The sequence below is a fragment of the Pan troglodytes genome, chromosome 9 (genome assembly GCF_028858775.2).
Source record: "Pan troglodytes isolate AG18354 chromosome 9, NHGRI_mPanTro3-v2.0_pri, whole genome shotgun sequence".
Taxonomy (NCBI): domain Eukaryota; kingdom Metazoa; phylum Chordata; class Mammalia; order Primates; family Hominidae; genus Pan; species Pan troglodytes.
The window spans coordinates 36626038-36643781 of NC_072407.2; the positions used below are offsets into that span (position 1 = coordinate 36626038).

Genomic DNA, 17744 nt, shown 5'->3' on the forward strand with positions numbered 1-17744 from the left:
AACATGGCACATGTATACATATGTAACAAATCTGCAGGTTGTGCACATATACCCTAAAAATTAAAGTATAATAAAAAAATAAAAATATCTGCTTTAAGGACTAATTACAGAGCTCTTTAAAAATAGTATACTTCCATAGAACGTATATTGTATGATCTTTAAAATTTAGACTTCCAGCCATACCAGAGAACTTGACTTGCCTTCCCACTGTAAATTACTAGTAAACGAGATACAGTGTATGAAACAAGTTTTTAGACAATGAACTACAAACAGGGAAAATTGTGTTCTCTGAGAGAAAGAGGAAAAAGTGAGATGAACCCTATGATTACTCAGGCTTACTGCCTAGACACTTGCTACACCATAGCACAAGGAAGGGGCACTCTTGCAAAGCAAGATGGTCTGAGTTGGGAAGACAAACATCAGAATTTAGAGAGGCTAAACTGGCTGTGATTTGTGAGGCAATGTACTGAAGATGAAGGCGCTATCCAGAAAAAGAGCTCCAGGCATCTGCTATTTAATCTGTTGCTGGATATTAAGTTGGACATGTGAGGAGTAAAAGTCCATGAAGACTTGCAGGGGAGCCACAAGCTGAGCAATTTCCAGAGCTCCCACAGGTCTAGGTAAACTCTGAGTTCCAACAAGCCAGACAGGAATGAACTTACTGAATAACTGGGACATTTTGTAGAGACCCCAGCAGGATCATGCCATTCTAGGGCTATTCTAGATGCTTCCATAAGTTTAAAAATAAACCTCAAAATGATGAAGCTTATCAGCAAGTAACTTAACCTCCTGTGAAACTTTGACATTCTTGAAATAAAGATAGCAAAATCTAGCAATCAGCAATGTAAAATTCAAAATGTTCTAACACAATAAAAATTTACTGGACAGGGAGAGAAGCAGGAAAATGTTACCTGTTATGTCACTATTTATAATGTAATCAAAACAAATACAGAAATGACAGAGGTAATAGAATTAGCAAAGGAACTTTAAAACAGCTATTACAAATGTTCAAGGATTTAAAGGACAATGATATGAACATAATGAAGAGAAAAATTTTAAATCCCAAAAGAAAAAAACGAACCAAATGGAAATTTTAGAGATGAAATTTACAGTAAATAAAATTAAAAACTCACTGAATAGGCTTAATAGCAGATTAGACATTTAAAAAAGAAATACAAATGAACTTCAGGACATAACAACAGAAACAATCCCAACTGAAGCAGAGAGGGAAAAAAAGACTGAAAAAATATGCAGTAGATCCTCAGTAACCTGTGGGACAATATTAAGCAGTCTAACGTGTGTAACTGAAGTCCCAGAAAGTAGACGAGGGGGACAGAAAAAAAAATTGAAGAAATGACCAAAACTTCTCCAAATTTAATGAAAACTATATATAGCCAAGAAATTCAATAAATTCCAAGCAAGATATGCACCAAGAAAACCATACCAAGGTACATCATAATCAAACTGCTTGAAAACAGACATGAAGGAAAAATCTTAAAAGCTGTCAGAGATATAAAGACACTTTTTTTTTTTTGAGGCGGAGTTTCGCTCTTGTTGCCCAGGCTGGAGTGGCGCGATCTCGGCTCACCGCAAACTCCACCTCCCGGGTTCAAGCGTTCTCCTGCCTCAGCCTATTGAGTAGCTGGGATTACAGGCATGCGCCACCACGCCCGGCGAATTTTTGTATTTTTAGTAGAGACGGGGTTTCACCGTGTTAGCCAGGATGGTCTCGATCTCCTGACCTCATGATCTGCCCGCCTTGGCCTCCCAAAGTGCTGGTACAGGCGTAAGCCTCCGTGCCCAGCCGATATAAAGACACTTATAAAGATGGGTTATAAATATAAGAACTGTCATAGACCTCTTGCCAGAAGCAATGCAAGCAAAAAAAAAAAAAAAAAAAAAAAAAAATGGAATGGCATCTTAAAATTAATGAAAGAAAAATTATCTAGAATTTTATATCCAGTGAAAATATTCTTTAAAATTAAGGAGAAATAAACCACCTTTTCAGACAAACAAAAGCTGGAAAGAATTCCAGCAGATATGCAAAAAAAAAAAAAAAAAAAAAAAAAAAAAACGTTAAAAGGAAGTTCTTCAGGTTGAAGAAATATACCAGGTGGACATGTGGATCTAAACAAAGGAATAAAGAGTGACAGAAGTGGTAAATGTGGTGGTGAATATAAAAGATACTTTATCTCATTTTTAATTTTCTTTGTCAGGTAATTCTTTGAAATAATATATGGTAGGTTTTATAACATATAGAAGTAAAATGTATGATAACAACAACACAAAGGACAGGAAGGAGAAAATGATAATGTAGTATTGCAAGTTTCTTATCATAAACTTTGGTATAATATTATTGGAAAGTATACACGATAAATTAAACTCTAGAACAAGGATTGGCAAACTACAGTCAAATGGCCAAATGCAGCCTGCTGCCTGTTTTTTTGTTTGTTTGTTTTGTTTTGTTTTGTGGGGAAGGGAGAGGGAGATGGAGTCTCGCTCTGTTGCCCAGGCTGGAGTGCAGTGGTGGGTCTCAGCTCACTGCAACCTCCACCTCCTGGGTTCAAGTGATTCTCCTGCCTCAGCCTCCCAAGTAGCTGAGATCACAGGCGCACGTCACCACATCTGCCTAAGTTTTGTATTTTGGTAGAGATGGGGTTTCACCATGTTGGTCAGGCTGGTCTCGAACTCCTCACCTCAAGTGATCCACTTGGCTCAACCTCCCAAAGTGCTGGGATTACAGGCATCAGCCACTGCACCCAGCTGTTTTTGTAAATATAATTTTACTGGTACATAACCATGCCCACTTCTGAATGTACTTAATGCCACTGAACTATACACATAAAAATGGTTAAAATAGCAAACAATATGTACATTTTACTACAGTAACAAAATACAATCAACAGTTCTCAAAAAAAAAGAGAACATTAAAGATTTCCTCATGTTATAATTCAACATAAGAAAAGGAAATATGACTACTCCCATAAAAAAGTAACAAGATGAAAAAGATATATAATACAAATGTTAATCAAAAGATGAAATAGCTATATTATTATCAGACAAAACACACCTTAAGACAAGAGATATTACTAGGATAAATATGGATATTTCATAATGATAAAAAGGTCAATCAGGAAATCAGAACAATAAATGTGTCATAACAATCATAAATCATATAGCTAATAACAGGACTTACAAACACATGAAGCAAAACCTGACTGAACTGAAAAGAGGAAGATAAGTTCACAGTTATGATTAAAGATTTCAACATTCTTCTCCCACTAATTGATAGAACACAGACACAGATACACACACAATCTGTAAGGATAGAGAAGACTTGGACAATACCAACCAACTTTATCTAATTGCCATTTATAAAACATTCCACCAACCAACAGCAGAACACACATTCTCTTCAACAGCACATGAAATATTCACCAAGATAGATAATACACTTGGCCAAAAAATAGGTCTTAGTACATTTAAAAGGATTAAAGTCTTACCTAGAATGTTCCCTGACCAAAACCAAATTAAATTTGAAATCATTAATAGGAAGATATTTGGAATTTTCTCAAATGTTTGGAAATTAAACAACATATTTCCAATGGGTGATACTCATACCCATGGGTCAGAGGAGACACCACAAGAAAAATCCTAAAATATTTTGAGCCAGGGCAACATGGTGAAACCTCATCAGGGAAGGGAAGGGAAGGGAACGGAGGGGAGGGGAGGGGAGGGGAGGGGAGGGAAGGGAGAAAGGAAGCAGCAAGCTAGCTGGTGTGGTGGTGTGCACCCATAGTCAGGCTGAGGTGGGAGGATTGCTTGAGCCTGGCAGATCGAGGCTGCAGTGAGGTGTGATCACACCACTACACTCCAGCCTGGGTGACAGAGCAAGACCCTGTCTCTCTTTCAATAGACATATAGGCAGGCAGGCAGGCAGACAGACAGACAGACACAGAGATATACACATGGGATTTTGCTATGTTGTCCATGCTCAAAAATTTTAAGATTTCTCTTGTGAGGTTCTCTCTGACCCATGGATATGGGTATGAGTATGACCCACTGGAAATATGTTGTTAAATTTCCAAACATTTGAGAATTTTCCAAATATATTTCTGTTAGTGACTTCAAATTTAATTTAGTTGTGGTCAGGGAACATTCTAGGTAAGACTTTAACCCTTTTAAATGTACTAAGACTTATTTTTTGCGTATATTGCCTATCTTGGTGAATATTTCATGTGCTGCTGAAGAGAATGTGTGTTCTGCTGTTGGTTGGTGGAAGGTTTATTTTTGTTGTTTGTTTTCTTTGAGACAGAGTCTCACTCTGTAGCCCAAGCTGGGGTGCAGTGGTGCCATCTTGCCTCACTGCAACCTCTGCCTCCAAGGTTCAAGCAATTCTCGTGACTCGGCCTCTTGAGTAGCTGGAACTACAGGCGCGTGCCACCATGCCCGGATAATTTTTCCTATTTTAATAGAGGCGGGCTTTTGCCATGTTGCCCAGGGTGGTCTTGAACTCCTGAGCTCAGGTGATCCACTCGCCTCAGCCTCCCAAAGTGCTGGGATTACAGGTGTGAGCCACCGTGCCCGGCCGGTTGGTGGAATGTTTTATAAATGTCAATTAGGCCAAGTTAGTTGGTATTGTCCAAGTCTTCTGTATCCTTACAGATTGTGTGTGTGTGTGTGTATGTGTGTATAATTGTTCTATCAATTAGTGGGAGAAGAATGTTAAAATCTTTCATTATAACTGTGAATTTATCTTTCTCTTTTCAGTTCTGTCAGTTTTTGCTTCATGTTTATATGTGTGTGTGTATGTTGTGTATACTTTACTAAAATATATATATATAGTTTTTTTAACCGAATGAAAATGAAAAAACTACATATCATAGTTTGTGGGATGGAACCAAAGCAGTGCTAAGAGGAAATGTTATAGCTTTAAGTGCTTATATTAGAAAAGAAGAAAGGTAAATAATCTATGTTTCAAGCTTAAGCAGCTAGAAGAAAACCAAATTAAACCCAAAGTAAGCAGAGTAAAGGAAATAAGAAAATTAATAGCAAAAATCCATGAAATAGCAAATAAATAAACATGGGAGAGAAATGAATGACATCAAAACCTGTTTTTTGTTTGTTATTTTTTCCTGAGACGGAGTCTCACTCTGTTGCCAGGCTGGAGTGCAGTGGCACGATCTCGGCTCACTGAAATCTCTGCCTCCCAGGTTCAAGGGATTCCCCTGCCTCAGCCTCCCGAGTGAGCCACTGCACCTGGCCCAAAACCTGGTTCTTTGAAAAGATCAATAAAACTGAAAACTTCTAACTCAAATGATCAAGACAAACAGAGAGCGAGAGAGAGAAGATACAAATTACAAATATCAAGAATGATAGAGGGGCATCAATTTGATCCCAGAGGACTATAATAATAAGAGAATATTATGAGCAACCCTAGCCAATAAATTTGACAACTTATGAAAAGGACAAGTTCTTTGGAAGATAAAAATTACCCCAACTGGCTCTTTTGGGGTCCCATAACACCCCAAATCAGATTCATTAGGAGGACTCATAGGACTCAATATATACCCATACACATGACTAAGATTTATTATAGAGAAATAATACGAAGAAAAATAGGTAAAGGAAAAGGCACATGAGTTGCAGTCCGGAGTAAACCAGACTTCCAAAGGTCATCTTCTAATAGAGTCACATAAGACAAGCTTAACTCCTACAGCATTGAATTGTGACAATATATGTGAATTGCTGTCTACCAGGGAAGCTCATTAGAGACTCAGCACCCAAAGTTTTTTGGGGGAGGGTGCTGTTCATGCAGGTGCCAAAATTCTAGAATCCCAGAAAGAAAGCAGTTGTTCAGAATAAACCACATTGTTTGTACTAACAGTTTAGGTACAGTGAGCCACTCTTGTTAGGAAATGGTGAGAATCCTCCCAAAATTCAAGTTTCCAGGCATCAGCCAGGGGCCAACTTTGCTAGGAGGTCTTTCTAAGTACAGCATTCACAGGGGTGCTATGTTAACTCTTTCCTGCACACCAACATAAGAAGAAATGAGAATCTGAATAGCCCTGTAAATAATTTAAATACTGAATTTGTTATTTAAAATATTCCCACCAAGAAAGTCTACATACCTCCACTGGTGAATTTGACCTAACATTCAATAAAGAAATCATACCAACTCTATACATTGAAAGGAATATATTCCAACTGAGTTTACTTGACCAGTATTACTCTTGACGCAAAAACCAGTTCAAATATTGCAAAGAAAAAACAAACAAAACTTACATTCCTCATCAATACAAAATCCTTAACAAAGCACTAGCAATTTAAGTCCAGCCATATATAAAAAGGATAATATATAATGATCAACTCAATTTTATCCCAGGAATGCAGGTTAACATCTGGAAGTCAACTGATGTAATTAATATGAAAAGAATAAAAAAAACCCAATCATCTTAATAGACACAGAAAAAAGCATTTGACAAAATTTAATGTCCATTCATGATAAAAACTCATTTGTGATAAAAGCTCAGCAAACCAGATATGAAAGGAAACATTCTCAAACTGATAAAGAGTATAAACAAAAACATATAGCTAAAATGATAAGAAATGGTGAAAGACTAGTCTCCATTTAAGATGAGAAACAAGGCAAGCATGCCCACTCTCACAATTGTTATTCAACATTAGATTAGAGGGTCCTAGCTAGTGCATAAATTGAGAAAAAGAAAAAGCATACAGCGTTTTAGAAAGAAAGTAAAACTGTCTTAAACTTGCAGACAACATGATCATATATTATAGAAACCCCCAAAGTTCAACGAAAACAACTATTATAACAATAACTTAATTTAAAAATGAGGTCAATATACAAAAACCAATTGTACTTCTAAGCTGGGCATGGCAGTTCATCCCTGTAATCCCAGCTACTCAGAAGCCTGAAGTGGGAGCATCACTTGAGCCCAGGAGTTCATGTACAGCCTGGACAACATAGTAAGACCTTGTCTTGAAAAAAATGTACTTCTATATATAAGCAAAGAACAATTATAAAAATTGTAAGCACTGTTTACATTAGGATCCCAAGACATAAAATATCCAGGAATAAATTTAACCTAAAATTTCCAAGACCTATATGATAAAAACTACAAAACATTTCTGAGAGACATTTTAAAATATCCAAATAAATGGAAGCTATACCATGTTCATCGACTGGAAGACTCAATGCCAAATAAAACCCCACAGACTTTTAAAACAGAAATTGAGACATTGATTCTAAAAGTGATAAGAAAATATAGGACTTAGAATAGAAAAAGCTTTTTTGGAAAAAGAACAATATTGAAGGACTTAGCTACGTTTTATAGCTTCTTTAAAAGCTACATTAATAAAGACAGTGTTGTACTGGCTTAAGTATAGGCATATAATCAATGGATCATAATAAAGAGTCCAGAAATAGACCCATATATATTTGATCAACTGATTTTCAAAGAAAGTACTAAGGTACAGTGGGAGAGAAAATAGTGTTTTCGACAAATATTTGTGCTGGGACAATTGGAAATTCATATAAAAAAATGACCTTCAATTCTTACGTCATACTGTATACAAAAATTAACTAAAAATGTATTAGAGACCACATGCATATACTCATTTTTTTAAAGTTGGGAAACTTAAAGTATAAAACAGGGAAAAAAATCATAGCGACAGTCTTAATTTCTTTGATAGTTTGTACCCCACAACATACTTAAATTTTACCTGAAACTTTTTGTCTTCCTCAAACGTTTTTTGATTGCATAATTTGTTATAATGTTCTTGTAACTTAATATGAGTTTCTTTAAGGGATGATAATTCATTTTTAATCTTATTAATTTCTCCATTAAGTTCTTCAGCCTATTATAAAAAAGGAACCAGAATAAACAAGTATATCAAGTATATAAATATGTTTTGTCTGAAAATATTTCATTAACAAAAGTTTCAGGAAATAGTCAAAGAATCAAAACAATGACAAAGTCATTACTAATATTAAGAGCTACCATTTATTGAATTGGGCTGACTACTTAATAAGCATAACTGCATACTCAGCAAAACCCTATGAGGTATTATTATGCCCAATTTACAGGTAAGAAATACGAGGCTCACAGAAGTTAAGTAACTTGTCCCAGATCAAGTAGATACAAAATGGCAGTGAGGATTTAATTCCAAAGCTAAATCTGAGGACCGTGTCCTTAATGACAATATTAAACTACCTCTTGTCTCATAAAAAAATTTATTTAAATTCATAAAAAACAAAAAAATAAATTCATAAATAAGAATTTATGAATTTTATATTCTACAAACATTATACTTCCATTGTTTTCTTAAAGTTTAATTTTCTTGTTACAAATTGCACATACAGATTTGAATTCCATTAGATGAGTACTAAGCACTAAGTGGTACCACAGAAACTGACATGTCAGCCGTATATTTATATCCATAAATTAGACTTTCACTCCCTATAAAATTTCATAAACTTGATTTTGGGGAAAGGAGTACTCTCACAGAAGCCTCAAATATGAGCCAAGGTAAGTTCCACTGAGGAGAAAAATATCCTTTTGTCATGGAAAAGTATATTTGTGGTTTTATAAAAGTTTAAAAGTTTCTTATAAAAGTTTCTCTTGAACAATTTTAAAACTCCTACCACAAATTCCACTAGTGCTTGTAATATTCCTTATTATAAATACTATAATTACTATTCCTAATATTTTTATAATTAATATTCCTCTATAAAGCCCTATATAGAGGCCAGTAGGTGTAAACTCATGTTACTTTCTGTTCATTTCATCTATTTTTAATCATCTTTAAATCTCTCTCTGCAAGGTATTTCTTTTCCAAGGCTAAACTCTCCATGTATTCTTCATTCCTTCCTCTCCTATCTTCCTAAGTCCTAATTCTAGGAATTTTCTCTTTTCTTCTTCCTATTCTCAATCTCTCACACTACACCAGCATCTTCTCGTCAGCCTACAAATATGCTTTACACACATTCCTAATATTTTTCCTCCTTGACCCAGTTCCTCTGTCTGTTTCACTTTTTCTTTTTTTTTCTTTTTTTTTTTTTGAGAAGGAGTCTCACTCTGTTGCCCAGGCTGGAGTGCAGTGGCGTGATCTTGGCTCACTGCAACCTCCGCCTCCTGGATTCAAGCGAGTCTTCTGCCTCAGCCTCCCGAACTGCTGGGCTTACAGGCTTGCACCACCACGCCCAGCTAATTTTTGTGTTTTTAGAGAGTTTCACTATGTTGGCCAGGCTGGTCTCGAACCCCTGACCTTGTGATCCGCCCACCTCGGCCTCCCAAAGTGCTGGGATTACAGGCATGAGTCACTGAGCCTGGCCCTGTCTTTCTCATTTCTTAAAATAAAGTCTATACTTGCTACTTTCAAATTCTAACCTCCCATCACTCCTTAATACCCTGACTTCTGCCCTCATTGTTCTACTGTTTTCTCAAATATCACCTGCAAATTAGCAAAAGGATTTTTTCCAAGTCTCACATCATTTAATAGCTCTGTAGCATTTGACCATGTTGACTACTCTGTTCTTGAAACAGCTTCCTTTCTTGACTTCCATGCTAGTACTCTCTCTTTATCCTCCTACCTGTCTTACCAGCTCCCTCTCCCCTCCTGCCCCCAAACACACACACACACATACACATGCACACACCCCTCTCCTCTCTCTCTCTCTCTCTCACACACACACCCCACTCACAAAATGTTGGCTTTTCCCAAGGTTCTTTTTTCTTTTTTCTTGCTTCCTGGGATAAGAAACCCAAGGTTCTTTCTTCTTAAGCACTCTTCCTTCAAGTGTTCCACTCTTTCCACATTATTTCACCTATAACTTCAAATTTCACCTTTACGCTAATAAATCTTAAATCTATATCTCCTCCCCAACCTCTCTCCTAGGAGTAGATTAACATCTCCAAATGGATAGTATGCACTTCAAGCTAGATGTCCTGAAAGCACCATAAATTCTACAGTTCTCAAATTAAACTCATTATTTTCATCCACAAAATCTGCTTCTCCTTTTACATTCCTTAAGCTAGTTAATGATATTATCATTCTATGAGTTATACCAACCTGAGAATATTTGATGTCTTTTCCCCTCCCAATATCCATTATATATAAAATGTCACTAACCATACCAAGTCTACTTCCAAAATTCATCCTGCATCTATCCCTCTTCATTGTGGTACTGTCCTAATTCACACACTCATAGGTTCATGATTAGATTATTACAACATTCTTCTTATTGATTTCTTTCCATACAGCCATCCTCCATACTGTTGCAAGAATTATTTTTCTAAAACACAATCTGCCTGTGTCACTTATTTGTTTTAAACCCTTCAATGGCTTCCCATTACTTAAATTCTAATATCCTAGTAAGGAAGTCTTCAAAAGCTGATCTCAACCTATATTCCAATGTCACATTTCACACATCCCATTTTTAATTCAGAGCAGACTATTCATGGTCCTTGAAAATGGACTTTCATGCCTCCATGATTGTTCTATTTCTTTTATTTTTTATTTTTATTTTTTGAGACAGAGTCTTGTTCTCTCGCCAGGCTGGAGCGCAGTGGTGATCTTGGCTCACTGCAACCTCTGACTCCCGGGTTCAAGCAATTCTCCTGCCTCAGCCTCCCGAGTAGCTGGGATTACAGGCATGTGCCACCATGCCTGGCTAATTTTTGTATTGTTAGTAGAGACGGGGTTTCACCGTGTTGGCCAGGATGGTCTTGATCTCCTGACCTCGTGATCCGCCCACCTCAGCCTCCCAAAGTGCTGGTATCACAGGCATGAGCCACCGTGCCCAGCCGATTGTTCTATTGTTTTTTAAATGAAATGCCAACAGGATGGAATGGGAAGGGTGGAGATGGGAACCTTATGCTTAAACCCCATTTCATCAGCCAGGCACAGTGGCTCACGCCTGTAATCCTAGCACCTTGATAGGCCAAGGCAGGTGGGTTGCCTGAGCTCAGGAGTTCGAGACCAGCCTGGGCAACACAGTGAAACCCCATCTCTACTAAAGTACAAAAAGTTAGCCGGGCATGGTGGCATGCACCTGTAGTCCCAGCTACTCGGGAGGCTGAGGCAGGAGAATTGCTTGAACCCGGGAGGTGGAGGTTGCAGTGAGCCGAGATCGCACCACTGTACTCCAGCCTGGGCAACAGAGCGAGACTCCATCTTCCCCGACACCCCCCAAAAAAAATCCTATTCCATCTTTCGAGGCCAAATTCTAGGGTCATCTTTTCTCTAAAACTTTCTCCAGCCCAGCTAAAGAAAATGATTTATTTTGTGCTTTCATAGTACTTTGTTAATAATGCTAAAAGTACCTTGCACTATTGTGATTAATTCCATAGTTATCTGTCCCTGCAGAGTGTAAGCTCTTTTGATAATCCTTGTATTTTAGGCATCTTTGAAAACCCAGTGCCTAGAATAGTGTCTAACACATAGTATATGCTCAATAAGTGTTGTGAATTGAATTCTTTTTTTTCCTTTTTTTTTTGAGATGGAGTCTCACTCTGTTGCCTAGGCTGGAGTGCAGTGGTGCGATCTCGGCTCACTGCAACCTCCACCTCCTGGGTTCAAGCAATTCTCTGCCTCAGCCTCCCAAGCAGCTGGGATTACAGGTGCCCACCACCACGCCCGGCTAATTTTTGTATTTTTAGTAGAGACAGGGTTTCACCATCCTGGCCAGGTTTGTCTTGAACTCCTGACCTCAGGTGATCCACCTGCCTTGGCCTCCCAAAGTGCTGGGATTACAGGCATGAGCCACCACACCCGGCCAAATTGAATTCTTTTTGTGACCTCCCTTTCCCTAATTTCTGAACGTTCTCACTTATTGTTTTTTTGTCTATATAACAACCATTGGTTATATATCTAGTCAAAATAAAAAGATATACATAACATTGTTATTTTTAATATTTCAATGAATTTTAAATATACTATCTAATAATATGCAAGTTTTATTAGCATAGTATTTTCTTTCACTGTTTATTTTTTTGAATGACCAAATATGAAACAGCAGTTTATATGATTCCAATTTATTTTTATCAGTATCTTTGTTTTTTTAACCTATCTTGATCCAATCTCAGTAGCCACACTACTATTGCCCTTCACTCAAGAATGGTGAAAAACTTACAGATAGAAACACAATTAAAAAGTAAATGTGATCTCCCACTGAAGAAAACTCTTATCGAACCAAGGCAGCTTTTTCTTACTTATCTGTATTCTGTTGAGTACCAAATCATAATGGAAGCAAAATGATTGCAGAACTTAAAAAATTCTAAGATAAAACCGACTTTATCCACATTTATAGATTGAGGCCTCACCAGTGAAACTACTTATTTTTCTTAATAGTTTTCTTTTTTTTCTTGAGAGAGGAGCATGGTTGTAGTCTCAGAGAAAATGAATGTTTAATTTTCTTAGCTAAACTGATCTTTTTGGGTTTTTTTGCAAGTTTGGCATATTTAAGTTTATATTTCCTTTTCACTTAAACAGTTTTCCTTATCCTGATAGCACCATTTCCATGGGCTTTTAAACACTGGGGATGAAAAGAAGGTACATGGATAAAATGTAGATTAACTGATGCTAAAATGAACATTACTATGCTTGTTGCCTAATGATAAACTGTACTAGTATACCATTTAACGATTTTTTAGTATTCTGATAAAATTAAATACAAAACTTTTCTTAGATTTAAGTAAACCTTAGCAAAACCATCAGTGAAGACTTGATGTCTCCAAACTATAAATTAAGAAAACATGTTAGTTCCGGCCGGGCGATGTGGCTCACGCCTGTAATCCCAGCACTTTGGAAGGCTGAGGCAGGCGGATCGCAAGTTCAGAAGATCGAGACCATCCTGGCTAACACAGTGAAACCCCGTCTCTACTAAAAATACAAAAAATTAGCCGGGCGTGGTGGCGGGTGCCTGTAGTCCCAGCTACTCAGGAGGCTGAGGCAGGAGAATGGCGTGAACCCAGGAGGCAGAGCTTGCAGTGAGCAGAGATCCGTCCACGGCACTCTAGCCTGGGGGACAGAGTGAGACTCTGTCCCCCCCAAAAAGAAAAGAAAAGAAAAGAAAACATGTTAGTTTCAAGTGAATCAAATCAAGAGTTACTTATGTAATAATTTGAATCAAACAAAATAATCTACAGAAAATATTATCAAGCTGGTATTTAGATATCCATTACTATAATATATTGCATAGTATAATTAGCACAATAGTCTAAAACATAATCATACCTTCTCAAAATATAGCTTCATAAACTCATAGTGACTTTCTACTCTGTTATTTATTTAAAAAGAATTTAAAATGCAATTAAAATTGATATTAGCATAGAATAATCAATCTTGGGGTCCACCAATGTTTAAAGTGAACCTTTATATTTCACAACTTGATTTCACCTCATCTTACACTATTATCTACCTTGCTGAATTAAAAATTATTATAAAATAAAAAAATGATTTAAGGAAATAGCCATGTTTAGAATACAACAACCCTTATGATATGTTGTTAATATGATAAAATGGTAATACTACAGAAGTCAACTACTGCACACATGTTCTAAACATGGCTCTAATATATCTCAACAAAACTGCTGAGGAAAGCAAAATAGATCAGTTAATAATAGTACATATATAATTATTTTAATCATTTACTAAAATACTATGCAATGGTTTTATGAAAAAGTAAATTAATTTTTCTTTGTCACATGGGGGCTCAAATTATATATATATGTGTGTGTGTATATATATATATATATATATATATATATATGCATGCATATATACACAAACATGTATTTGTGTGGTCTTCCATGCATAAAAGCATTACAGGGAATTTCATTAAATTTAGCTTTTAAAAAGCATTCACCTTTTTGGAAATATGAGACCAAGAAAAAAATGTGTCTGATTTTAGTCCTCTAATATTTTTGCAATATCTTCTTAGCATTTATAGTTATTTTAAATGTCTAAAACTATTTAAAATATTTTAATATTTTTCTATTTAATAAACTTACATGTCTTTTCCAAGTTCCTAGTGCTTTTTCATGCTCATTTTGAAGATTAAGAAACTTTTCTTCATTTTCTTTTACCTTCTCCCTTTGCAGCTCATTATCTCTTTCAAGGGTCTGCAATAAAATTAATTATCCAAAAAATAATCAATACCACATTAATGAATTCTGATGTGTTTTATGTTGCTTGGACCTTTGCTTCTAACATGCTGAAAGTGCCATACAGATCAGTGATAATGTGCTATCTCAACAATAATTTTCATAAATTAATGGAAAGGTGCTTATAGTTTAGCTAACAGAAAATAGGGGGAGGTTATGATAAAGAAATGGCTATAAAAGAGTATAAAAACATTGCCATTATTCAGTTTCACTGCATAAGTTTTAATGTGCTGAAAAGGTAATATAAAGTACAGCACTGAAAAGTATGAAATGTAGCATGATCCAGCCTAACTCTACTAAAGAAATTTAACTACCATAGAACATTTTTTCCATTATCTGTTTATTTTAGAAATTAACTGGCTAGAAAACTCTTAAATACAATTTTAATTTTAATTTCAAATTAACACTTTTTAAGCATAACTTAAATATTTACCATATTAACTTAATTACTTCATTGAACTAACATAACAGAATCACTACCACACTCTCCCTCCCACAAAATAAACTTATAGAGTAAAAATACTACCACGTGTTTTCTAAGACTAGGTTTTTAAAGCTATTAAATCAGTGTCATCAATATTATTAGGTTTTTCCAATGTCTGCTGATAATCCAAGTAAATTTCTATAAAAAGATAAACAGTGATAGAACTCCTACCTACATGCCTAATACATTTGGAATCTTTAAGTTGTTTACAAAGCTATGTACATTCAGGTTAAAAATGTCAAGCCACACAAAAGGATTTTTTTTTTTAAAAAAAGTAAAGTTATTCTCTCAGTTTTCCACCCCAGAAGTAACCACTGTAGCAGTTTCTTGTATATCTTTCCAGAAATTGTCTATATAACCATAAAAGTATGTAAAATATATATATATATTTTAAATACAGATGAGACCATATCATACACTGTTCTGTCATCTGCTTTTCTTTAAAAAAAAAGTTTTGCTTACTTTCCATATTACATATATAAATCCATCTCATTTGAATTCCATATTATTCATAGTACTCCATCTATTTAGAGAATTCTCAATTACATCTAGAATATCAGTATGCAAAGATAAATTATGTAAAATTATGGCAACATATCTAATACGAATTTTACAATTTTAACATGGAGATTCTCCTCTTGCTCATAAGAAGCTATGCATTTTAAGAGTACCCAGTGAATATCTATTTTGATTGCCTCTGTTTCAGGATAACATAGATATTTTTATAAAAGTAACAGTTCCTTAATTTATAGGTATATACAGTCATGTGTTGGTTATAGACAGGGATATGTTCTGATAATTCCATCATTAGGTGATTTTTGTCACTGTATGAACATCATAGAGTGTACTTACACAAACCTAGATGGTATAGCCTACTAATGGTATAGCCTGCTAATGGTATAGTCTACACGTACACTATATAGTATAGCTTATTGCTCCTATGCTACAAACCTGTACAGCATCTTTCTGCACTGACTAGTGTAGGCAATTGTAACACAATAGTATTTTTATAACTAAGGATATCTAAACATAGAAAAGGTACAGTAAAAATGAAAAGGTACAGTAAAAAAATAAAAGATTAAAAATGGTACACATGTAACCGTATAAGGTACTTACCATGAACGTTGCTCTGGGTGAGTCAGTGAGGGAGTGGTCAGTGAATGTGAAGGTCTAGGACATTATTACTCACCAATATAGGCTTTATAAATGCTGTATACTTAGGCTACACTAAATTTTTTTAATTTTTTCTTTCTTCAATAATAAATCAAGCTTAGTTGACTTTACAAACTTTTTTTAACTTTTTGACTCTTTTGAAATAACACTTCGCTTAAAACACACAGATTGTACAGCTGTATAAAAATATTTTATTTCTTTATATCCTTATTCTATAAGCTTTCTATTTTTAAATTTTTATATTTTTCCTTTTTAAACTTTTTGGTCAAAAACTGAGACACATCATCACAGCACTATTCACAATAGCAAAGGCACAGAATCAACCTAAATGCTCATCAACAGTAGACTGAAGAAAGAAAATGTGGTACATATACACCATGGAATACTACACAGCCATAAAAAGAGTGAGATCATGTCCTTTGCAGCAACATGGATGAAGCTGGAGGCCATTATCCTAAGAAAACTAACACAGGAACAGAAAACCAAATACCACATGTTCTCACTTATAAGTGGGAGCTAAACGTTGAGCACATATAGACACAAAGAAGGGAACAATGGACACCGGGGCCTACTGAGGGAGAAGGGAGATAAAAAAACTACCAATCAGGTACTAATTACCTGGGTGACGAAATACTCTGCACACCAAACCTATGTGAGACTCAATTTACCTATGTAACAAACCTGCACATGTACCTCTGAACCTAAAAGCTAAAAATACATATATGTAACATAAAATTTACCATTTTAACCATTTTTAGGTGTATAATTCAGTGGCACTGAGTATATTCACAATGTTGTACAACTATCACCACTATCCATGTTCAGAACTTTTTCATTATCTCAAATAGAAATTCTGAACCCATTAAACAGGAGCTCCCATTTCCCCTCCCCAGTTGTTCATTTTAACAAATACATATGTTCATGTAACTCCCAGAAGATATAGAGAACAGTTTTATTACTTCCAAAAGTTCCCTTGGGCCACTTTGCAGCACCCCTATTCTTCACTGACCATCAATAATCTGTTTTCTGTCTCTCTAATTGTGGCTTTTGTAGAATGCCCTATAAATGGAATCATGGAACAACACTATATGTAGCCTTTTGAGTCTGGCTTCATCTACTTAGCAAAATGCATTTGAGATTCATCCATTTTGTTGTGTGAATCAGTAGTTGGTTCTCTTTTACCGCTGAGTAATCTGTTGTATGGATGCACCATAGTTTGTTTATACATTGACCTCTGGGTTGAACATTTATGCTATTTCTAGTTTTTAATGAATATTAATAAAGCCACTGTAAATATTATAAAAAAAACTAACACACAAGCACACACATTAGCCTAGGCCTACACAGAGTCAGGATTATCCATATTATGTCTTCCACCTCCACATATTTTCCCTCTGGAAAGTCTTCAGGGACAGTAATACCCACAGAACTGTCATTTCCTATCATAATACTCCCTTTTCTGGAATACTTCCTGAAGGACCTGCCTGAGGCTGTTTCACAGTTAACTTTTTTTTCTTTTTCTTTTTCTTTTTCTTTTTTTTTTTTTTTGAGACAAAGTCTTGCTCTGTTGCCCAGGCTGGGCTGCAATGGCGCGATCTCGGCTCACTGCAACCTCCATCTCCCAGGTTCAAGCGATTCTCTGGCCTCAGCCCCCTGAGTAGCTGGGATTACAGGTGCATACCACCACACTGGCTAATTTTTGTATTTTTAGTAGAGACGGGGTTTCACCATGTTGGTCAAGCTGGTTTTGAACTCCGGACCTCGTGATCCGCCTGCCTTGGCCTCCCAAAGTGCTGGGATTACAGGCATGAGCCACCACGCCTGGCCAACTTTTTTTTTAATAAATAGAAGGAGTAAACTAAAATGATGATAAGTAGTATAGCATAATAAATACATAAACT

General features: G+C 35.9%; 1 protein-coding gene across 1 annotated transcript in view; it reads right to left on the minus strand.

The window, feature by feature from the left end:
• CCDC73 (coiled-coil domain containing 73) overlaps positions 1-17744 on the minus strand; it is a 191523-nt gene that overhangs the window by 25388 nt on the left and 148391 nt on the right. Inside the window, exons 13-14 of the mRNA XM_009460189.5 lie at positions 14034-14144; positions 7744-7878 (exon numbers count right to left, since the gene is read on the minus strand). Of these exons, the coding sequence (XP_009458464.3) occupies positions 7744-7878; positions 14034-14144 (246 nt within the window). The remainder of the gene's footprint in view (positions 1-7743; positions 7879-14033; positions 14145-17744) is intronic.